The following is a 24,084-nucleotide window of genomic DNA, read 5'->3' as shown; positions in this document are numbered from 1 at the left end:
ATTGAGATAATCATGTGGTTTTTGTCTTAGGTTCTGTTTATGTGATGGATTATATTTATTGATTTGCATATGTTGAACCAGTCTTGCATCCCAGGGATGAAGCTGACTTGATCGTGATGGATAAGCTTTTTGATGTGCTGCTGGATTCGGTTTGCCAGTATTTCATTGAGGATTTTCGCATTGATGTTCATCAGAGATATTGGCCTGAAATTTTCTTTTTTTGTTGTGTCTCTGCCAGATTTTGGTATCAGGATGACGCTGGCCTCATAAAATGAGCTAGGAGGATTCTCTCTTTTTCTGTTGTTTGGAATAGTTTCAGAAGGAATGGTACCAGCTCCTCTTTGTACCTTTGGTAGAATTCAGCTGTGAATCTATCTGGTCCTGGACTTTTTCTGGTTGGTAGCTTATTAATTTCTGCCTCAATTTCAGAACTTGTTGTTTTATTCAGGGATTCGACTTCTTCCTGGTTTAGACTTGGGAGAGTGTACTTGTCCAGGAATTTATCCATTCCTTCTAGGTTTTCTAGTTTATTCACTTAGAAGTGTTCGTGGTATTCTCTGATGGTAGTTTGTATTTCTGTGGGATCAGTGTGATATCCCCTATATCATTTTTTATTGCATCTATTTGATTCTTCTCTCTTTTCTTCTTTATTAGTCTGGCTAGAGGTCTATTTTGTTGACCTTATCAAAAAACCAGCTTCTGGATGCATTGATTTTTTTGAAGCATTTTTCGTGTATCTGTCTCCTTCAGTTCTGCCCTGATCTTAGTTATTTCTTGTCTTCTGCTAGCTTTTGAATTTGTTTGCTCTTGCTTCTCTAGTTCTTTTAATTGTGATGTTAGGGTGTCAATTTTATATCTTTCCTGCTGTCTCTTGTGGGCATTTAGTGCTATAAATTTCCCTCTACACACTACTTTACATGTGTCCCAGAGATTCTGGTATGTTATGTCTTCATTCTCATGATTTCAAAGAACATCTTTATTTCTGCCTTCATTTCGTTATTTACCCAGTAGTCATTCAGGAGCAGATTGTTCGTTTCCATGTAGTTGTGCAGTTTTGAATGAGTTTCTTAATCCTGAGTTCTAATTTGATTGCACTGTGGTCTGAGAGACTGTTTGTTATGATTTCCGGTCTTTTGCATTTGCTGAGGAGTGTTTTACTTCCAATTCTGTGATCAATTTTAGAATAAATGCAGTAAGGTGCTGAGAAGAATGTATATTCTGTTGACTTGGGGTGGAGAGTTCTGTAGATGTCTATTAGGTCCACTTGGTCCAGAGCTGAGTTCAAGTCCTGAATATCCTTGTTAATTTTTTGTCTCATTGATCTGTCTAGTATTGACAGTGGTGTGCTAAAATCTCCTGCTATTATTGTGTGGGAGCCTAAGTCTCTTTGTAAGTCTCTCAGAACTTGCTTTATGAATCTAGGTGCTCCTGTATTGGGTGCATATATATTTAGGATAGTTAGCTCTTCTTGCTGCATTGATCCCTTTCCCATTATGTAATGCCCTTCTTTGTCTCTTTTGATCTTTGTTGGTTTAAAGTCTGTTTTATCAGATTTTAGGATTGCAACTCCTCCTTTTTTTGCTTTCCATTTGCTTGGTAAATATACCTCCATTTCTTTATTTTGAGACTATGTGAGTCTTTGCACGTGAGATGGTTCTCCTGAATACAGCACACTGATAGGTCTTGACTCTATCCAATTTGCCAGCCTCTGTCTTTTAATTGGGGCATTTAGCCCATTTATATTTAAGGTTAATATTTTTATATGTGAATTTGATCCTGTCATTATGATGCTAGCTGGTTGTTTTGAGCTGTGCTGAGTTCTTATCAGGAAGTGCAGAAGACGAATCCTCCTCCAAGCTCATTCATGTTGTTGGCAGAATTCAGCTCCTTTTAGCTGTTGGGCGGAGATCCCTGCTTCTTTGCTGTCTGACAGCAAAGAGCCGTGTTTTGCCCTGGGGGCCATCCACATTCCCTACCATGCTGCCCCTCTATCTTCAAACACAGAATGTCCTGCAAGTAAGCCCTAGCACTTTTTCTCTCTGACTTCTTGTCCCTGACCTCTAGACCCAGATTTAAATGGCTCATACGATTAGGTGAAGCTCCCCAGGATAATCTTTCCTTTGCCTAACTCAGTGTTAGCCAACTCAGGGTAGCCTGAGTTACATCTGCAAAATCCCTTTTGCTAGGTCATATCACATAGCCACAGGAATAACAGCTCACCATGTTTGCAGGCCCCACAACAAAGGGAGAATTTACAGGAGTGTGGGTCATTAGTGGTCATCTTAGAGTTCTGCCTACCACACTGGCTTTAGAAAAAAACGGAAGGATACGGGAGCATGAAGAAACACTTCTCTCCCTCAAAGAGCTGCTCCTTATGGGTTGAGGAGTCACCTTTCTGATGATGTGTGACCTGGGACTGAGTCACTGTACAGAAGTATTTTGCTCTGTCACTCAGGTCGTGTCTACTTTGTGAAGTAAAGCTGGTATGCCCAAAATCTAGGTTGAAGACCAGCTCCATCTGCCTTATAAGGAGTGGCAATTCATTGGAATCTGGTATCAGGTTATTTTTGACACTGAGTTTTCAGTGTTATGGAGAGTTTTCATGTTTTGCTTTCTATTTAATGAGAAATTGGGATCAAGAATATTGAAGATTGCAAGCCAGGTGTCACATTAAAGTTGAAGCCTTTCTAATTTTTGAAGGTTGAGCACTTCGATTATTCATGGTTTTATATGTTTTATCTATCGCTGCAGTTTTCTATTTTGACTTGAATTGGAAGCGGAGCTGCACTATCCCAGTGTGTCATCTGATGTCCCAGACCAGGGTCCAGCCTTTCCTGTGCTTGCCTGGCTTCCCCTCCATGTTGCTTCCTACCCCACCATCTATACCCTTCACATCCAAAATCCAAAACCTCACACTCAACATGAGAATCCCTATTAGGGTTGGTTTATATTTACACACTAAAAATCTCTAATTTTCAATTTGTTGTGCCCATAAAGGAATACCAGGAACACCTTAAAGTTATAATTGTATTTATTAGCATCTATTTTAGGTCAGTCTGGGGGCGTGATGGAAAGAGTCCACGTAGACTCCAGAGAGATGGGCAGGGGTTACTGCTCAGCCTTGAACATTCCTCCTTCCTCACAAGGGTGGGCTCTTGCACAAGTGATTTCATGGGCCCCTAAGTTTTAAAGAAAAAATAAGTGTTTTCTCATTTTAAAAAAGGCAGCTTTGCTGTTAAAATATGTCAAGAAGAGTCCTGGATAATGTTTAAAAGTATTGATGGGCTCAGGTGGGGTTAAGGTAGAGCTGACTGTTAGTCTGTTGAAGTATTTGTTTCCCGGCTCTTGAAAAGCCTGGGTTCTTAGAGCCAACCTGAGAATTATAGATATATGCATATCACAGGGAGGGCAGAAAGGTTCACTGTCTGTTTATACACTTGCCAGTCATCCTTTTAATCTCTGTCAGATTATCTGCTTAAACTCCTATGAGTTTTTTTATGCCATCTTTTTGAAATAGTAAATCACTTTATTAGGTTTTTAAAAGAACATTCATAATGTCATTTCCATGAGCCATTTTGTAAATTAATGCAATTTCCTTTCTGTTTAACCTGTTTGCAAGAAACTATTTTACATTTCTGCTGTAAATCAGAAAAAAAGTGCAGTTAATTCATAATTGAATTTGCAGCCTCATAGGTAAAATGAATGCTTTTGACTCATTTCTCTTATTATAGATACTAAAGCTGCATTTATTCTTGAGATTCATGAATGTGTGTGTTGCTTTCGTTCCCAGCCCTGGGATCCCGACACAGGCCAGACCTGGTGCCTAGCACTCCATCGCTGTTTGAAGCTGCTTCCTTGGCGACCACAATTTCATCTTCTTCCTTATACGTCAATGAGCACTATCCACATGGCAGGCCTACACTCTATTCAAACAGGTAATACTTAGTGCAGTCAGATAACCCATCAGGCTGTTACCAAGTCAACATCAGGCCTGAACCAGTATCTCTGAATGAGAACACGTCTCTAACAACTAGCATGTGCCTGTCATCTGCCTCGTAAGTCGGAGAGAGAACATGCTTGATTTTTACTGTGACAAAAGAACACTGGAGGGAAAACCCTCGTGATCTTTCTTTACAGTTGATCATTATGTCAAGTAGAAATTATATACTTGGCTCAATGGAAGAAGACAAATCTTTCGTCATTTTTATTTTAGTAAATTTTTTAGGAATGGGTTTCTTCAGAGTGAGTACTCTTAGTTAATATTACACAGGTAGCTGCAAAGATATTGTAATATTCTGTTTTGGTATGTGTGATCTTAGTGACTATGGTAAACAGAATAATGCCCGCCCCCCCAAAGCTGCCCATATCCTAATTCCGTAACCTGTGAATATGTTACCTTATATGACAAAAGGGACTTGGCAAATGGGATTAAAGATCCTGAAATGGGAGGAGTATCCTGAATTATCCAGATAGGCCCAGTATAATCACAGGGTTCTTGTAAGGGAAAGACAGAAGAAGGGTCAGAGTCAGAGAAGGAGACACAACATCAGAAGCAGAAGTCAGGATACCCCATTTGCCCTGATATGATTATTATTCATTGCATGCCTGTACCAAAATATCTCATGTAACCTATAAGATTTTTGGAAATTGTATGCTCTCTAGCAACTTTGTGTGAATTTTTATATAAGCACCATTTTATGAGTTCTGTAAAATGTTATAAAAATAAAAAATTTAAAAAATAAGTATAATAATTATTTGCTAAATGTTAGACAAGTTCTTGTTGAAACCTAGCTCTCAAGAATCAAGATCAGATTTATGCAGGTGAAGAATTTCTTATACTTTAAGTTATTTTCCAAATCCAGGATAGCAGTTTGGTTGATTTCCAGGAAGAGGGGTCAATAAAGTAGATTTATTTTTAATATATGGATATCCATAGAGTCTAGCTTAGTGTTTTGGCAAGTTAAAGTTTGCAAGTCGGACCTGCTATAGTAATTCTTTTTTGTTGCTGTTTCCTCCTCTCTCAGCTAGATACAAGATTAGGTAGGCAGCAGGTTAGGCGGCCAGTCTAGGCAAGAAAAGTGGAACAAGTGGGTAGCAAGGTGAGCCACAAATCTTAGCTGGGCCTGAGTTTGCGTTGTTCTGCTCTAAGGGTCAACAAGGCCCTATTAAAAATTATTTAACTCATCTAAACTATACAAAGTTATTGATTTGGTCAGTTTCCTTCGATTGGAGAAATTTAAAATGACTTAATGTGTAATACTTAATATTAATGTCAAATGTTTAAATCTGGTATGTAAATTAGTCAAGCAACAGTCTTTCCTGTCTGTTTGGTGCAGCTGAACACATGGGTCTATATAAAGTTCTTTTGCTCTCAAATATAAATAGCAGCCCAAAAGATAGCTGGAAAGTTGCAGGAAGTTCTTAGCAAGGTCAAAAACAATTCTCATGTGAAGCCATGGTGATTTCTTACAGTTTGCTGTCATGGTAATTATTGGGGCATATAATCCGATGTGCTCTTAAATCATTGACTGAGATTTTCGCCAACAATAAAAGGGTTTTGTTTTGTTTTGTTTTGTGTTTTGGTAGCAGTGGTGGTGATGGTGGTGGTAGGTAAGTATCCGGTCTCTTGACCAGAGGTATTCGACTCTTGGGTATTCATAAGGTTTTCCCGGGGCCTGGCAGGGCCTCCTCCTGACTCCCAATCGTTCCTGGCCAACCTGGAAGCTACCTCTGCATGCTCCACCTCCACATGCTCCCAGAACTGTGCTGTCATTCTCGATACTTTTATTTATGCCGATACTGACTAGCATATAGATTTGGAGGGGGAAAATAAAAAATGAGTTATCTATGATATTTTTCCTTTCTTTTAAATATTTATGTAAAACAAGTGCATTGTTTTAATCTTTGGCACTGTATCTCCAAATTGCAATTTGATATCTTATATATCACTATCAATCAAGGTTCACCTGCAAGAACAAGAAACCACTTCATCTTAACCAGAAAGGAATTTAATCTAGATAATTGGGTGCCTACAAAGTCTGTGGAAAGGCAGTGGGCATGGGCTCCAGGCTGGCACCAGGAAATTCATCCTGGAACACGCCACCAAACTGGGCCACCAGCAGCACTACAGCAGGAACCACAGTCAAGTTGGTGCCTGCCAATGAGATACAGCCCAGACAAAAGCATTTCAGTGAGCCTAGAACGTTTTTTCAATGAGCCACCCTTTAAAAACCAGACAACTTTGCTAAAATACCCAGATTCTTTTGCAAAATCAGGATCTTGGTCACCATATAATTTTGGCTGTGTTTCCTCCTGGCATTTATCAGCTGGAGGGGAAAACCTTGCACCCCCTAGGTCACCACCCTCTGCCTCATTCATCTGTGCTGTCACCTACCTGCTCCTGTAGGTATGTCTGCTTTTAGCCTTGATGTGCACAAGAAGGTGATAGAAAGGCCTCGGGTCTTAATCATGGACTTAGGGAAATCTTAAGGAAAAGAGGCATAAAGGTGCTAAAAAAAAAAAAAAAAAAAAAAAAAACCCTGAAGACAACAGTTTGAGAACTCCCGGGCGTCAATATCCCTATTTCCCTGACCCACTGTGCCCAACTCTCATTATTCAACTGGCAAACTTCACCAGCAAACCAAAAAAAAAAAAAATTTTTTTTCATATTTTTGTTTCTATCATTTTTTCCTTTAGAGCCCACCTAGTCCTACATGGTGTTTCTTTAGGCAATAAATAGACACTATTCTAAATCTCATCTGGCCAACTGAGTTTCAAAACCTAATCCAGAGAGCCTGGAAAGAAAATGCATTGAAAAGAAAAAAGAGAAAAGAAAAAAAATGTTGAATTTTGATGTTATAATTTACGCGTCAGATTTTTCTCTTTATGAATCATTTTTCTGTTCAGGCAAAGTGGTCTGTTTTCCAATTTTGACGTTATGTTATACATATCTATGCTAAAATAAGCTGCAAATACTTCAACTAGCAGTTGTCATTCTGTCAGTCTTTTTAGAATCCTTAAGTTGGCAAGGTATTGATTAGTGCCTGGATGCCTCCACACCTAAATTATATACTGCAGTGGGAAATTGCTGTCTCTTAGAATTATTCCTTTTTTTTAAAGGATTATTCTTTGTAACTTCAAAAACTCTTAATAGTAACCCATTCTTTTTTTAATGTACTCCAAAAATTCGCTAGGAAGGAAAGAAAAAATAGTATCATCTTAAAAGTATGTATCTAACCTACTGATTGGGAGTACACATTTTCAAGTTGGACTGTGCAGTCTTGTGTTAGAGCATGCAGATCATAGGAATAAAGAGAAACTGTCATGGGCATTGCTTCCCAGTCAACTAGTGAGATTTAAGTTCTGAATTTTTGATACTTGCATTTTTCTTTACTAGTAAGAAGTCTGTTCTTTTAAAAGAGGTATAAATTGAGCACTAAGAAATATACAGGCAAGTGTGTTTTACCTCAAAGTTAAGAACAATTTCATTTAATATTGTAGAAATAGGTTACACATACGAATATTTTCATGATTTCCTGCATAGTTGGTAGCAAAGCCAAAGCTCTGGTTATGCATAAGGAATTGAAAGTCACACTTCATTCCAGTGCATCTATGCTTTCTCCATCAAAGATATCTTACCAGTGTCACCACTCTATCCAGTCTCAGGTTTAGTTAGTGGCTATTTCTAACACTTGGGCTCACCCTGCAGGCATTTGCAGTATTGCGAGAAGGGCAAAAATGTCAGAGAAAAAGCCACTGGTCATTTGCACATAGAGGGCAAATTGGTAAAGGCTCCCTAAATGATGAGTCCAACATTCTAGATCTCAGAGGGAGCCCAGCAGATCGAACAGTCTTGTGCCCTCTTCTTCCTGCCATTACAGTGTTGTAGACCTAGAACAGGAGCGGAAACACTCTAACCAAAAGCCCTTCCCCACAAATTGCTTACCACTGAGGTTTACAGACATGGAAGTAGAGCCATCCCAAAGGTTAGAGATCTTCTTTAGATTTGTCTAAAATATCAGAAAATGGAAATGCAGAAACCTTGTGTGACATATCTGGGCGTGTTAGTAGGACTTCAGTTGAACACAGGTCTCTAGGGTCTAAGCCTCTTGTCTTTTCCACTGTACCATTCCTGCATCACGATCTCCAAATACTTGTTAGGTTGGCTGGTTGGTTTTTTTTTCCTAACATGAGTTCTGGTCCTGTGCTTGAGACTTTTTTTTTTTTTTTTTGCTGCTTAATAGCTAAAATATTTCTAGCAGGCAAAGTGGTGGGTTTATGTTTTTGGTTTTTGGGTTTTGGTTTTTGGGGTTTTTTTGAGAGAGTCTCGCTCTGTGGCCCAGGCTAGAGTACAGTGGCGCCATCTCGGCTCACTGCAACCTCCGCCTCTAGGGTACAAGCCATTCCCCTGCCACAGCCTCCTGAGTAGCTGGGATTACAGGCACCCAGCACCATGCCTAGCTAATTATTGTATTTCTAGTAGAGGCAAGGTTTCACTATGTTGGCCAGGCTGGTCTCGAACTCCTGACCTCAAGTGATCCACCCCCTCAGCCTCTCAAAGTGCTGGGATTACAGGTGTGAGCCACTGCACCCAGCCAATGGGCTTATGTTAATGTACATCTATAGTATTTGTGCTACCAGTTATTGGTGAATTTTGCTTATTAAAAACAGCATTGCGAGGGCAGCTTTTCTATCATAATATTAATCCTGCTTCAAACCACCAGTAATAATCTGATACAGTAGCAGCAACTAATTATTGAATCTTATTAAGGGCCATGTTAAGCTCTTTGTACATGTCAAGTGATTTAATTCTCACAGCAATTCTGTAAAGTTATTATATTTATGGTCTCCATCTTACACATGAGGAAATTGATGCTTAGCAACATTAGGTAACTTTCTCAAGGCCACATGGCTAAAAAGTGGAGGCATGACTTCCAGCTACAGCACTGATATAGAATACACAGTTTCAGATGATAAGTTTTAGATGATGCTTTTCATGGAAATTTGGTGACATCCTTACAAGTTCTCTTCTTCATCTTTTTGCCTTTTCTTTTTCCATGGGATTTTGAGGGAGGATTTTCATCTTCAAAGATGTTAGAGACAGAATGTTCAAACAGTTTAAAAATTTAACATTAATTTAAATTTATAAGAAACCTAAAATAGCTATTTCCTCAAGTTGTTATTTCCAACTCTCCAGGTGGACTCCAAATCACTATGTAATTTTGAGAGAAGACTTTTATTAGATATGTTCCTGCTGGGTGTAGAAAATCCTATATCTTCTGTTGATATAGCAAGGTCAGCAGGAACCTTTAATATTTACAAAATGAAGGGAGAACAGTTAGTTGCAAAAACTTCCTACTGATTCCAATCCCCTAACCCTAATCTCAAGGGAAAGACAGCACGATTGTGTTATCTGCTGTGAACTTCACAACTACCTGCCATACCTAGACACCAGTCTAGGGCTGCACAACCACTCGTAGGATGATACACTTGTTGATGCTAAACACTGAAGATGACCTCTCCAGACTCTTTGTTCTTTTGTGTTTCTTAATCTGATTACTCCTGCCTTGCACACAGACCCTCCTACCCCCACTACCTCAGATGGTGGTGGGTAAAGATGCTCGTGCGTCTTGCTAAATCATCACTTAGGACATTAGCTCTCAAACTGCCACTTCTAGTGATCTAACATTGGGCAAGTTACTTGCTCGTCATGTGCCTCAGTTTCCTCATTTGTAAAGCGTGAATTACTATACTACTGCCCCCAAAGAGTTGTTATAAGGATTAAATGAAATAACAATTAGAAAGCATTTATACCTTCTGGCACATAGTAGGCCCCATAAAGCATTTGTTGAAATAAAATAACCAAGGGATTTGAGGCACTAACACCTTGCAGCTTCCTCATAAGTCTGACTGTAAGGGGCATGATGTTTTTGGCAAAAAGCCATCACGGAGTACTTTGTTGGAGTCTTTTCAGGAAACGGAAAACACACTTGGAATTTCAAAGCGAATTGGTTACAGAATGTGGGGAGGCTGGAAGACTGAAGGGGGAAATTGCAGAAACTCGGGTAAATAACTGCAGGAGGCAGCTCCCACCATCAGCTCTGCCATGATACCTGCTGCCGCCTTAGAGAAGGGATGGTGGCGGAGGATGGTACCTAAAGAGCTGGGATAGGGCAAGAACATAGCCACCTCCAGAGACACTGCCCCGAAATGGAAGAAAGATAAATGAGAGCAGAAAGCCAGCAGCTTCTGCCCTCTTGCCACCTTCTCATCCAAGTCCTGCAGTGCCTTGACTGACAGCACCTGGTCAAGGAGCCTATGGGATACCGTTTGCCAACTCTGGGCCCCAGCATTGCAAAGTAGAGTTGAGATAGGATAAAAACAACCACAGCACATGGAGCAAAAGCTAGACAGACACAGGAGCTTTTTTAAAAGAGAGAAGAAAAGGTCAAAGCTTTGCAAAGTTAGTGTGAGTGCAAGAACAGGAATCAATTTAGACTTTTATAGAAGTAATCATGGAACCAATTTATTATCATGCCAATGTAATAGTACTATGTAAAGTAGCCATAAATTTTTTAATGATCTGTGCAATTAGAGACTCCAGTATTTACCAACAAGTCTGTCTGACAATCAATAACACATTCCTGGGTACCATGCTGCTTGTAAATACTCATAGAAATGTCTTAGCTAATTCCAGACTCATGGGATAGATTTTTAGCTTGAGAATTCCTCAAAGAGTCTTGTAAGCTTGAGGAACCCAGGTGAGACTCCCTCTGATAAGGCAGCTGACACAGTTTGGGAGCAGATAGCCATCACCCATGCCCTTACAAAACACTTCTACATTATTACCGATACATCATTTGTGAATCCACCACCCCCCACTCCACCTTATCTGAATCTTAGTCTGGAGCAAACACACAGAATGAGGGGGAAATGTGGTCACACATTCATTCTTAGTAAAGAGAAGGATTTAGTCATCTTTTCCCAAGTGTCAAGAAACGAAGTCATCAAGCAAATGATGCCACATATCTAGAGGAGAAGCAAAAACCTTCCTTATTCAGTCTCTTGGAAGAAGAATATTCCATTTAAAAAATTAAAGCCATTATAGGCTTGCCGGCATTACCAGTGAACCTGAGTGGTGTCACATCTTTCTTCAGTTGTGGCTGAGGCACATGCTGAAAAAATTGGAACCTGACTGAGAGAGATGGCTCACACCTCTAATCCCAGCACTTTGGGAGGCGAGGCAGGAAGATCAGTTGAGCCCAGGAGTTTGAGACCAACCTGGGCAGTTTAGCAAGACCTCATTTCTACCAAAACAACAATTAAAAAAAAAGCCACAGCTGAGCATGGTGGCACATGCCTGTAGTCCCAGCTACTTAGGAGGCTAAGATGGGAGGATTGCTTGAATCCAGGAGTTCCAGGCTGCAGTGAGCTATGATCACGCCACTGCACTCCAGCCTGGGCAACAGAGCAAGACCTTGCCTCAAAAAAAAACAGGAACCTGCAGAAGCTTTATAATATGCCTGTTAGTTTAGTTTTTCCTCCCCACCCCCAGAAAAAAAAAAGTAGAAGAAAAAACATGGATTTACATCACATTAGTCTGCACCTGGATTTTGCCAGATGTCTTTTTTCCTTTTTGACAAATTATAGAATTACTTCTGAAGTGATTAGCTTTTCAAATGATCCCTCATATATTTCTGCCAGGGCAGGAAATTGAAGTGAATTTTTCAGATATCTGACATTATATGAAGAATAATTTAGGATTCAGCATTAATTCAAAGAACATTCACATTTTTTGAGGAATTCGTGTGTGATAATATTTCTAGGTGCTTTTTGTGTGTTACTAAGATTTTTTAGTGGATTTAGTTTATGGATAAATCCTATTGCCAAAAACAAGTGGAAAAACTTGGCCAATTTTTGAATATTTTAACTGACCAAAAAAATGACTTTTTTTTTTTTAATCCATTCTCTGCGTCTTAATTCTGGAACTAAAACACCACATCTTTATTTCCCTTGACTTAAAACACTAGTGCTATGTCTCTGGAAGAATGGTTTGCTGGTAGTGGATGTACCTCTGCAGACACTCTTCAATTCTCTGCCCTCCTTCATGGAGCCTCTAGAGAAATGTTTCTCAGTGTGACTAGCTCCTACTTCAGGGTCCCTACATCTAGAAATGGGGCCCTGAAATCTGCATTTTGGCAAGCTCCTTAAAAAATTCTTACCCACACCGGTATACAAGAGAAATGTTCTTTGGAAATAAACTCTTCTCCCGTCTCTATTCTTTCTGAGTAGTGAAACAGCATCTGTCTGTGGTTCAGCTGAGACACAGCTGGACTCTTTGAAGAAATTAAGAGGACATAACATGTAATGCCAGAAATATAAAACCATAGCAAAGTGGATACGTTTTCAGATTCTAGTAAGGAGAACAGGACCTCAATTCCTTTCTCATACCTCAGACATGCCTGGACAGGCCCTAAGCAAAAGTGACTTTTTGCCTTAAAGGCGTTAAAAGAAAAAGTTCAGCTGAATTAAATGTAAAGGTGTTTACTTGAGCAGTGAACAATATGTGAATCGGGCAGCCCCCAGAATCATACAGCTGATTCAGAGACTCCAGCGCCGACACGTGGTGGAAGAAGATTTATGGACGGCAAAAGGAAAGTGGCCTGCAGAAAACCGAAGTAAGGCACGGAAACTACTGGCTGGTCAGAGCTCGGCATTTACCTTATTGGAACACAGTTCGAACAGTTGGCTACATTTGATTGGCCGAGACTCAGTGGTTGGCACAAATGTAAACTATGGTTGGTTTACACCTCTGCTTGTTGTAGTTATCGATGTACAGAAAAACCTTTAGTCCAAACTTAGATATGTAAGGAGGCAGCTTTAGGCTAAACTTCATTTAACGAAGGTATTTTAGGTTAGCAACACCTCTGGGAAATGCTTCAGCCAGCCCCAACCCTGCTCCCCAGTGTGGTTCCTCTGACCTGAAGCCAACATAGGGCAGTTCGTGACCTCCCTGAGTCTACAGAGATCCTTGGTTCTGTAGTCAAGCAGGGTAATTTTCAGATTCCTTGGCCTCCACTGACTCCCACTCTTTGCTTAAAGGTCAGCTTGGTCCTTCTGAGCCCTAAGAGTCCCTCTCCACCCTGACCATTTCACTCTGCTGTTTGATTTGTCCACGTGACAGTTGCACTCTTGAGTGAAGCCGGCTTTATGCAAATTTTGTCTCACCCTAGAGAGCCCCTGGCCAGCAGCCTCACACAGGGCAGCACCCTTCCCAGAAGCTTGTCCGCACCCATTCAGCTGCCTTCCCTGCCATGGCCTCTCTTTGAGACGTTTCCCTTGGGTCCAGCCACTGTATTCCCATTATTCTGAGCCTAGCTCTTGTGTTGTACACAAAGTAGTGTTCCCTGTGTGGGCCTGGGATCTGTAACAGGTGAGCTTCCAGGTTCATGTTACCAGTTCTGGCCATGTCTCCTCCACCCAGAGGTCCTCTAGTTGGGGGCTCTGCAAGAATCCCAAGATTCATTTTTGTTCCTCTGATATACTTCAAATATACAGGAAGAGTAACAAACAGTTTCTTCTAAGGCAAGTAGAAAGTTGGTCCTGACATCCTTTGTTTAATCCTTCTGTTATCTGTGGAGTCATCACCACAGTAGTCAGCTTTATCTCCTGTAATTTAAATGACTTGTTGATTTTTGCGGGAAGGAATTTCACTGGGGAGGTCCACTAACATAAACCTGCTGCTGAGGACTCATTCACTTCACAGCACCAAGCTGGCCCAGCCTCCCACAGACAGACCAGATGCCTCTACCACAACCTGCCTTTGCATTTAGCTCATGATAGTTATGGGTGCAGGAGAATTAGGTAATTGTAATGGGGGAACTAGGAGACAATGTAAAACTCTCCATTCACAATAATACTAATCTAAAATGGAATCATTGAATCACCTGTTTTCAAGGATAAAGTAATAAAGGTGAAATGTGTAATGATGTAAAGGAGCTCATTATTTTTCCGGACAGCCCTATTATAAATCAGTGCATGGACGGTCACAAAATAACTTAAAAATGACCAGACTTGTTTTCAAAAGGAAGGATTTTGCTGAAATGCAAATTTCATCCTGAAGGCTACATGGAGAAAAAAATGGTAGAGTTTCTCTGTCTTTTCTTTCATTGCTTCTCATCACACTAGAAGAATGATTCTGACTAAGCACTTTGTCCAGGAGAAGATTTTTTGTCTTTTATTTGTATACAAGTGCATCTGGGTTGGTGTTCTCCTAATTCCAACCACCCTCACCTGCTGCTTTCTGTGTGGTCACTGAGTTGTGACAGGAGAGAGGCCAGGTATTCCAAGGCCAGGTCAAAGCTCATTTGGGAAACCAGTGGAACCTTTGCCTTTTCCCTGCCCACCCTCCTGCCTTTCCAACCTAAGTAGCAAAACTCATCCCGAAAGAATCACAGAACTTTGGAAATAAGAGGGACCTTTGGCCATCATGTCATCCAGCCATTTTATTTATTTAAAAAATGTATTGATTGATGTTAAAATTTATAAATTATTTTTGTATCAAAATTCTATGCCCAGAGTTTAACAAATAGTCATGTGACATGTGTTAAGAAAAAGAGCAAGTCATAGTCCTCCTCTCCCTACGGTTTACTGTCTCCATGTGCAATCACCTTCAACTCTTTGAGCTGATTCCATTGGCAATTAATTCAGTTTTTCTAAATTATATGCTTATATTGTTATTGCTTGATCTATTGGGTATAGGCATTAGCTAATAACTGTCCACTATAGAAGACGAAGATTTAGGTGTCTTTTCTCCACCCCACACATACCACATATGTGTACTCTTCCCACCCCCTCCTCCTACAACAGGAAACTCCAGTTTCCCTGTGTAGTTACATCTTGACTGTAGTCTGATCGATATTGAGTGTTTTATTACGGTTGTGTGAATAGTGTCATATACTATGTTTGAGTTTCCTTTCCTGTGTGACTTTTTGTTTTTCTTGTAATAAATAACTGCCTTGTTCTTTGGTTTGCTTAGTTTTCTGTGTATTTTTCCTTAATGGAACCCTAAGCTTTCCACCAGTGTCTTCATTGCTTCTCAAGCAAGTTAAGTGCATGAGGTTCTGTTCATTTTATTGTCTTGCAGAAGGTTCTGCCAGTCACTTCTGACCAGCCTGGACTGAACTGGTTGCCTCTAGGACCTGATGTACAAATGTTACCTTGGGGCCTCTCTTCTCCATCATTCTGGGGATTCTAGTCACCTCTTGTCTGTATCAGTTCCCTTGTTTGTCGTCTCCTACATCTTCCTCTTTGCTTCTTCCTCTTTCTTGGCCCTCATTTTGGTGGAACACTTTCCAAAGAATCTACAGCATCCTCCAGTATGAAAAATATTCATTGCAGGCTAAATATTTGAGATCTTGCATGTCTAAGTCTGTATTCTAACCCTAACATTTGATTGATAGATTCACTGGTATAGAATTCTAGATTGCAAATCTTTTGGGGTTTTTTTTCAACATGGTGAAGGCTTGGCTTCATTGTCTTCTAGTTTCCAATTACCATTGAGAAATTCAGTGCTGTTCTGATTGCTGATCTTCTGTAAATGGCTGGCTTGCTTTTTCTTTCTTTCTTTCTTTCTTTCTTTCTTTCTTCTTTCTTTCTTTCTTTCTCTCTTTCTTTCTCTCTTTCTCTCTCTCTCTCTTTCTCTCTCTCTCTCTCTTTCTTTGTATTGTTATTATTATTGCAGAAACCTGTAAACTCCTCGATTTTCTCCCAGTGTCTCAGTATTTCATGATGCTAGACCTTGGTGCAGGTCTATTTTCAGCCAGCATGCTAAGCACTCAGGGGGCCTTTTCAACCTGAAAACTCATGTTTTGAGTTTGGGGAAATTTTCTTAACTATTTTCTTATTTCCTCCTATTTTCTTTTTCCTTTTGGTAATTCCTTTTATGCGTATGGAATATCCTGGATTTGTCCTCCAATTTTCTCTACTTTTCTGTCTTCAGTACCATCTATTTATGTTTTTGTCTTAGTTTCTGAGAGATTTCCTCAACTTCATCTCCTAATCCTTCCACTGAGTTTTTAATTTCCGTTACCATGTTTTATAAGAATTCTTTTTTTGTTCACTGAGATTTTATTTTTAGCAATCTTTTCTTTTTTCATGATTGTAATTTCTCTTTTTTCCTGAAGATTTTAGGATTATGTTTGTTGTTTTGCCCTGATTTTTGTTTCTTCTCCCTTTTTAGTCTTAGTTTTCATCCAGGCTGCCTTTTTCTCTTTGTTTCAGTCTACATGTTCTATACTGGAGGTTTTCTTCGGATTTTTGGAAATCTTCATTTGTCTGCTCAACTAAGGTTTGAGTGGGAGACTAAAAAGCTGATTAGAGGCCAGGTGTGGTGGTTCACACCTGTAATTCCAGCACATTGGGAGGCCAAGGTAGGAGGATTGCTTGAGCCCAGGAGTTTGAGACCAGCCTGGGCAATATAGTGAGACCCCATCCCTACAAAAAAATTAAAATTAGCCAAGTGCAGTGACACACCTGTAGTCCCAGCTATTCAGAGGCTCAGATGGGAGGATGGCTTGAGCCTGGGTGGTTGAGGCTGTGGTAAGCTGTTATTGCACCACTGTACTCCAGCCTGGACAACAGAACAAAAAAAAAAAAAAATCTCTGACTGGAAACTTAAGCACCTGAGAAGAGTTTGTTGACCAGCAAGCTATTGAGCTGGTCAGGCTCCCTATAGGAGATGCTTCCAGTTTCTTGCTTGGAGGAGAAAGGCCTGGCTGTCAGCCTTCTGGGACGTCTGGCAGGAACAGGTGTCTTTGCATCTAGTATACATATTCACTTCCTCTCTTTCTTTTACCTCAATTGCTTCTGATGTCCCTGGGTCCACATATCCTGTTCTGTGTCTTCCACAGGGAGAAAAAAAATCAAATCCTCTAGTCTTCTGTTAGAATGGGGAAAAGTTTTTGCCTAGCTATATATTTCTTTGCTTTTTCCAGTGGTAGCTCAGGGTTTTCCTCTCGAGTTTGCTAAATTGTTCATATGTCTTTCAGACTCCTAAATTTTTTCTCTCTTAGCTTCTTCCAATCTTCTCCCCTCTTTATAGGTTTATGTCCTTTTTTAACCTTTTATTGTAGTTGTAGAGGGTTGAGTGTGCCAGCAAAATTAGATGGGATATGTTTCATCTGCCTCTGCTTCTTCGTCTACAGATCAAGAGAGGCCCAGAGAACTGCTCAGCAAAGATTCTAAGGTTTGTAGCATAGCTTAATTGCAAAAGTGGAGCTAAGACCTACAATTCCTGACTCCTTTTTCAGGGCAGGCTCTTTCAAAATAGACAAAACATTAATAATGAGTTAATCCATAATCAGTATGTTTCTGATTGGGTGTGGATGAGTTGAAAAGGCTATTTTTCAAAGAGTTCTTTGTATCTTAGCTTCAATTGGTATCTCATCATGAGACAGTAAATCAGAAAATGAGAACTTCCCAATGCCAACATGCCCCATAGACAAGCCCCACGTAAGAGAGGACTAGCAACAAATGTTGATACGACAGCAGTGGCTATGCTGTTATACTGCTCCAGGTAACTGGAGTTGCACCACATCTCCTCCACATGTGGGAACAAACAGGGTTGCAGTCAAATACCCAAATTTCACTGGCTCTTGCCCCATCTGCCCACGGTCAAGTGCTGTCCAAGTATATCTGTAAGTCCCCAGAGGTGTCTCCTTGGTGCTCACAAACAAGTCCAAACAAGATGCTAGAAAGGATGGAAAAGTTGGAAAATCTTTGCCCTTGAGAGACTATAATATTTGTATAAATAGTCACAATAGAAAGCAAATGGTATTCAATGGAAAATCTACACAAAGTGAGTTAGGCAGGCAGAGGTAGGAAAAATGACTTCCCTGGAGCTGTGTATGATGCCTGCAGTAAAGGAAGAGTGCTACAGAGTGAAAACTGCACATCCCTGATCATATTGCTCATTGTCCTTGTCATACGTGCCCAGAAAATGTTTCGTAATTGTCCACATGCAACATTTGAGATGCTCATGCTTGGCTGAACCAAGAAGGGATCCCAAAAGTGACAGTGTTGCTTCATAAAGGGTTTAATTCCAGGAAGATGTACATTGATCACTTTTATTTGTGTTTGTAACAATAATTAACACATCTGACTTTTCAAATGCAAACAGATGTGTTGAACTCATCAGCCCAGGCACTGTGAGCGAGAGCAGAGCTCCCCAATTTGCTCTTGTCATTTGTCCTATGTGTCATTCTGTGGTTAAGACAGATTTAAAATTCATTTCCTGGCCTCCCGTGACATAGAAACAGTTCTTAATAAACAAGGGGCTCCCACGTAAAGCCCTCTCAGTATGATCTCTGGAAAAGTGGGGAACTGGATATTTTTGTTTAAGAATACACAGCTCTCAGATGTAACCAGAGCATGGCACTTCTTTGCCAAAACAGGAAGGTGGGTCACCTGAGAGCTGGCCTTGGGTTAAAATAATTACATGAGTTCTGGGGAGTGGTGAGAGCTTCATATTTTTATAGCACTTTTATAGTAATGTTTATGTAGTATTTTACTGTATCCATATGGAAGATATTTTTTATCCATGAGTTATGACTACCATTAATTCATGCACATTCTTTTTGCATTTTTGTTTATAATAATCCTAAGAACTATGTCTTTGATGTGTACTGTATGCAATGTAGTCAGCCAAGAGCTTTACAGTTACTATTTTATTTAATGCACCCGTCAGCCCTCTACGGTAAGCACTGGTGGAGCTGACAAAAGCGACTTGCTTAGAAACATAAATGTCAGGCTCATAGAAAAATCAATTATTGGCCAAGGGCATTGTGTACCCAAACCTAAGGCCATATAGAAAACATAATAACCTGACCCATAAGATGAACTTCTAGATGAAATGAAACTTTTTTCCCTAAAATCTGTAATTCTTCAACCATTATGAATGTACTCTCAAATGCATCATTTGAAACATTCCTATAGGCTGGGCAAGGGGGCTCACGCCTGTAATTCCAGCACTTTGGGAGGCCGAGGCAGGAGGATCACTTGAGCCCAGGAGCTCAAGACCAGTCTAGTCAACATGGCAAAACCCCATCTCTAGAAAAATACAAAAATTGGCTGGGCATGGTGGCGCGTGCCTATAGTCCCAGCTATTCAGGAGGCTGAGGCAAGAGAATCGCTTGAACCCAGGAGGCGGAGGTTGCATGAGCCAAAATCATGCCACTGCACTCCAGCCTGGGCAACTGCGTGAGACTCTGTCTCAAAAAAAAGAAAGAAAAATTTCTACGTTTCGATCTCATGAAATGTACCTGTAGTTAATCAGGAAGTGGCACCATTAATGACAAGAAAGAACACAAGTTAAATAGCAAATAGTTCTGTCAGTAGAATCATATGATGTGATTTGGGCTAAGATCAGTATTTTTTGCATATTCATATGTTGCTACAGAATGTATATCTTATATATCTCATCACTTTCCATTGACAAGCAGCATTGAGTCCAAGTTTTACTTAGAAGTACATTCAGTCAAGTAACAGGTAAGCATGGCTTAAACTAGAACTTTTCAACCTGTATGGTGAGGCCCACTGATGAGCCACAAAGAGATGTGCAGAGATATGTATCCCCTCAGGCTTCAAGGTAGGGAAGAGTTTTGGGGCATCTGAAGCCCCCAGCATAGTTCACCTCAGGTGCCAGCAGTGTCCTCTGTGGTCCCCAGAGGGCGGTACAAATATTACCACCCACTGTGAATGTCATGACACAAAAAAGATGGAGAAGCACTGACTTGAGATAGAATAAAGCACATTTGTCATTTACTTAAAGTCAGGTGTATGCAGTCTAGGGTGGGTACAGCTGCACAGTGACACTCTTAAGTATCCAGGCTCTTTCCATCTTTCTGCTCTGCCATGCTTCACGCTGGTTTTTGCTTTTCTTGTTTGTGGCCCCATAGTTACAAGATGGCTGCCATAGCTTCAGATATCACGTCCTCTCTCTGCAGGAAGGAAATAGAAAAAGCAAAGAAAAAAGGTAGGGAGGGAGAAATTCCTCATTGCAAGGCTTTTTATGGGGGAGGTTGCCCAGTTGTGCCCCCAGCAGCATCCTCTTAGCAGCTCATGGCCAGAAGTGGATTGCACGACTACCTCTAGCTGCAAAGGAGGCTGGGAAGAGGGCTACCTCCACTGAGACTACTACAGAGGAGAGAAAGATGTCTTTTCTTCACCCATCACTAGGTTCATGCCTATAACCCCTATAACAGAAGACCTATTAACAAGAGAAAGGCATACAAATGTAGTTAATGTTTTAATACGACAGAGGAGCTTTCAGAAATGAAGACCCAAAAAAACAGGCAAACCTGTGTATTTTTATGCTAGAGTTGATGAAGAAGTGGAAAGTATGATTGACCAAAGGGGGTGTGATCTAATGGTAAAAGACTGGGTGAAACTTAGCAAGACTTCTTTGTTCAGATTGGTCACCGTGTCCCTGTGTCTTCAGAGATAAGTATATTTCCTTCCTCCAGGTATAGGGAGGGCACCTCTCAAGTGGGGTCTTACGGCCTACTACAGGCCAGAAGATTCTTTATTGCCTGCTTCAGGGAAGAAGGGTGAGAGAAGGTCAGAGAGTAACCTTCCTAGGTTTATTACCTGTTTTCTTTTTTCTTTTTTTTTTAAGACAAGGTCTGGCTCTATTGCCCAGGCTGGAGTGCAGTGGTGCAATCTCAGCTCACTACATCCTCTGCCTCGCGGCTCAAGCGATTCTCCCTCCTCAGCCTCCTGAGTATTTGGGAGTACAGGCATGCACCACCATGCCCGGCTAATTTTTGTATTTTTTGTAGAGACTGGGTCTCACCGTGTTGTCCAGGCTGGTCTTGAACTCGTGAGTTCAAGCAATCCACCCGCCTTGGCCTCCCAAAGTGCTGGGCTTACAGGCATGAGCCATCACAACTGGCCAAGAAGCTGTTTTCTCAAATGCTGAGTTACCATATAATGGGTAGAATATCCTGAACCCCATCACTACAGATCTCCACCTACTACCTAAACTCTAAACCTGGGGTTCTGTTAGCAAAGACAGGACACTGTGCCTTTTGTGTAGGCACCAGTGATTGTGCCAAACACAGACTGTAAGGAAAAAGCCAGAATGATTTTTTTTTTTTTTTTGAGATGGAGTCTCGCTCTGTCGCCCAGGCTGGAGTGCAGTGGCCGGATCTCAGCTCACTGCAAGCTCCGTCTCTGGGGTTTATGCCATTCTCCTGTCTCAGCCTCCCGAGTAGCTGGGACTACAGGCGCCCGCCACCACGCCCGGCTAGTTTTTTTGTATTTTTTTAGTAGAGACGGGGTTTCACTGTGTTAGCCAGGATGGTCTCGATCTCCTGACCTCGTGATCCGCCCGTCTCGGCCTCCCAAAGTGCTGGGATTACAGGCTTGAGCCACCGCGCCCGGCCCAGAATGATTTTTTTTTAATGAAGCATATTTTTTTGCTTCTTAAGTAATTGTTTAGACTCTTTAAACTACAATACCACCCACCAGATCATTTACCCCTCAAACTAAAAGCCTATTCTGGAAATGGATTTGAAACAGAGCATCCTACAGACAAAAGAACAGTTTGTGCAAATCTCGGAGGAATTTTTCTCAGGATTCATTTTTATTGAGACAACCAAGCAACATTCATAATTTTGTAGCTCTAAGTTGTAAACTAGATATAATTTTTTGCTTTGTTTTCCTCCTATTCAATCACATACTTAGACATTGATATTTTTAATTATTTTTTAAATTAGATGGGCTCTTTGGAATGTTGCATAAGATGCCTCAAGAATCAGGCCACAGTGCTGGAACGTTATCATAATGCAAACGTCTCACACCACAAATTTTAAAAGGTTAACTTTTTCTGGTTCAAGCAGTATTAACCTTGGATATTTAGAAAAATTGTTTTTCACATTTCCTCAGAATTGGGGACAGAGAAAAGTATTTTTAGGTGTTGCAAATATTATGTCAAACACTGAGAGGAGAAACTAAGTGTAATCGTCACCTTTGATCAACTTATAATTTTTAGAATTGTTGATTCATAGTACTCCCAACACTGACTTGTAGGAAAGAAAGAACAAGAAAGAAAGAAACCACCAGCCATTCAGGAGCTTTCCTTGATAACTTGAAAAATCATAGATTTGAATGACAGAAATAATTGTGAACCAAGTTCCAGTCTATAATTAGGAATAAACTTTTTCTGCTTTGTAAATTCATTTTCTGATTATGAAAATTATATAGGAACTTTATGATATAGGAAATTTGGAAAAGACAGTGGTAATTCTTAATTTCACTACCTAAATACAATCATTAATGCCTCTGTAAACCCCATCAGACCATTTCAGATGTGTGTCATTCATGATATGATTGTAATCCTAGTGTGACTGCCATTTTACATTATATCATACAAATTTCTATGGCACGAAATACTATATTCTTTTCACACTTCTCTTCATATTTTTCTAGGTTTTATTTTTATGAAAGTCAAATAGTTCTTCCAGGACCATTATTAAAACTGCCAACCTGGCCGGGCGCGGTGGCTCAAGACTGTAATCCCAGCACTTTGGGAGGCCGAGACAGGCGGATCACGAGGTCAGGAGATCGAGACCATCCTGGCTAACATGGTGAAACCCCGTCTCTACTAAAAAGTACAAAAAAAAAAAAAAAACTAGCCGGGCGAGGTGGCGGGCGCCTGTAGTCCCAGCTACTCGGGAGGCTGAGGCAGGAGAATGGCATAAACCCGGGAGGCAGAGCTTGCAGTGAGCTGAGAACCGGCCACTGCACTCCAGCCCGGGCGACAGAGCGAGACTCCGTCTCAAAAAAAAAACAAAAACAAAATCAAAAAACTGCCAACCCCCATCCATTCCCCACCCCTGTTTCCTCCTCACCACAGGCAATCACCGTTTTTATCTGATTTTTTTTTAGTTATTTCTCTAAACAAAATACTTGAGTTGCTATTTCCAGTGTTTTTGTTCTCACTTTGGAAGAGGATGATATAGCTCCCTTTTAGCACTCCACTTTCACACTAACCCTTTCATCCTCTCTATTCTCCTAGTAGAGTTGCGTCATAACTTCTATTAGATGGTAATTTACCTTATATCATAAATATATTCCCAGCTGTGCCCTGTTGTAAAGTTTCATTATATTTCCTTATACTTCTCCCCAAAATGATGTTCCATTCTGTTTTATTTACTTAGTTGTCTACATATTTATTAATCATTGAATCTCAAACTCTTTAAAATGTCTAATTGATTCAGACGCATTGGATGTTTCAGCAGAGTTACTCAACTGAATAATCTCTCACCAGAGTCTTCTGACCTTGTCTAGTCTAGTCTGCTAAGTTTGGTGCACAGATGTTATCCTGGGAACTTCTTTCACCTTTGTTCTGGGAATTCATTTTGTCTCTGAAGTTGACTCCACTGCTTCATAGTGTTTATATTTTCCTCTTCTTGGTTTATTCCTTTGTTTCTACAGAGCACATCCCCCAGTATCTTTTTGAGAAAAGGACTCATGGGAAGTTAGTTTTTTGAGATCTTGCATGTCTGAAAATGTATTTATGCTAACGTCAGTTGTAAGTAATAGTTTAGCAGAGTATAGAATTTTATTTCAGAAGTGGTTTTCAAAGGCATTATTCCATTGTCTTGAGGCTCCCTAAGTTGCTGTTTGAAAGTTCAGATTTATCCATTTCCTGGTCATCTGCACGTTATCTATTTTCTCCCCATCTCTGAAAGTTTAAAGATGTCTTTTTCTTAATTGTCTTGGAGTTGGTCTTATTTTCATCTGTAGTAAAGTGTTGTATTCAGTGGACCTTTTCAATCTGCATACTCAAGTCTTTCAGGTCTAGAAATTTTTCTTTTTTCCTTTTTGGTCTTTTTTTCTTAGGTCTAGGAAATTTTCTTGATGATTTCATTGCCTCTGTTTTTTCTTTTCTCTGTGCATCTCCTTGTTTGAAAATTGAAGCTGCTAGACTAGTCTTCTGTGTTTCTGTTGTTTTTTCTCTCTCTCCCATATCTTTGTCTTTTTACTCTATTGTTTGTGAGATTTCCTCAGATTTTCATACAG

General features: G+C 40.3%; 1 protein-coding gene across 5 annotated transcripts in view; it reads left to right on the top strand.

The window, feature by feature from the left end:
- Positions 1-24,084, top strand: part of PIP5K1B (phosphatidylinositol-4-phosphate 5-kinase type 1 beta) — a 310,533-nt gene that overhangs the window by 239,190 nt on the left and 47,259 nt on the right. For all 5 annotated transcript variants that reach the window (XM_033237154.1, XM_033237155.1, XM_033237156.1 and 2 more), the window contains one exon: positions 3,791-3,935. In XM_033237154.1, the coding sequence (XP_033093045.1) occupies positions 3,791-3,935 (145 nt within the window). The remainder of the gene's footprint in view (positions 1-3,790; positions 3,936-24,084) is intronic.

Source organism: Trachypithecus francoisi, unplaced genomic scaffold, assembly GCF_009764315.1.
Source record: "Trachypithecus francoisi isolate TF-2019V2 unplaced genomic scaffold, Tfra_2.0 Lachesis_group16, whole genome shotgun sequence".
Taxonomy (NCBI): Eukaryota; Metazoa; Chordata; class Mammalia; order Primates; family Cercopithecidae; genus Trachypithecus; species Trachypithecus francoisi.
This window is presented reverse-complemented; position numbering and strand designations above follow the sequence as displayed.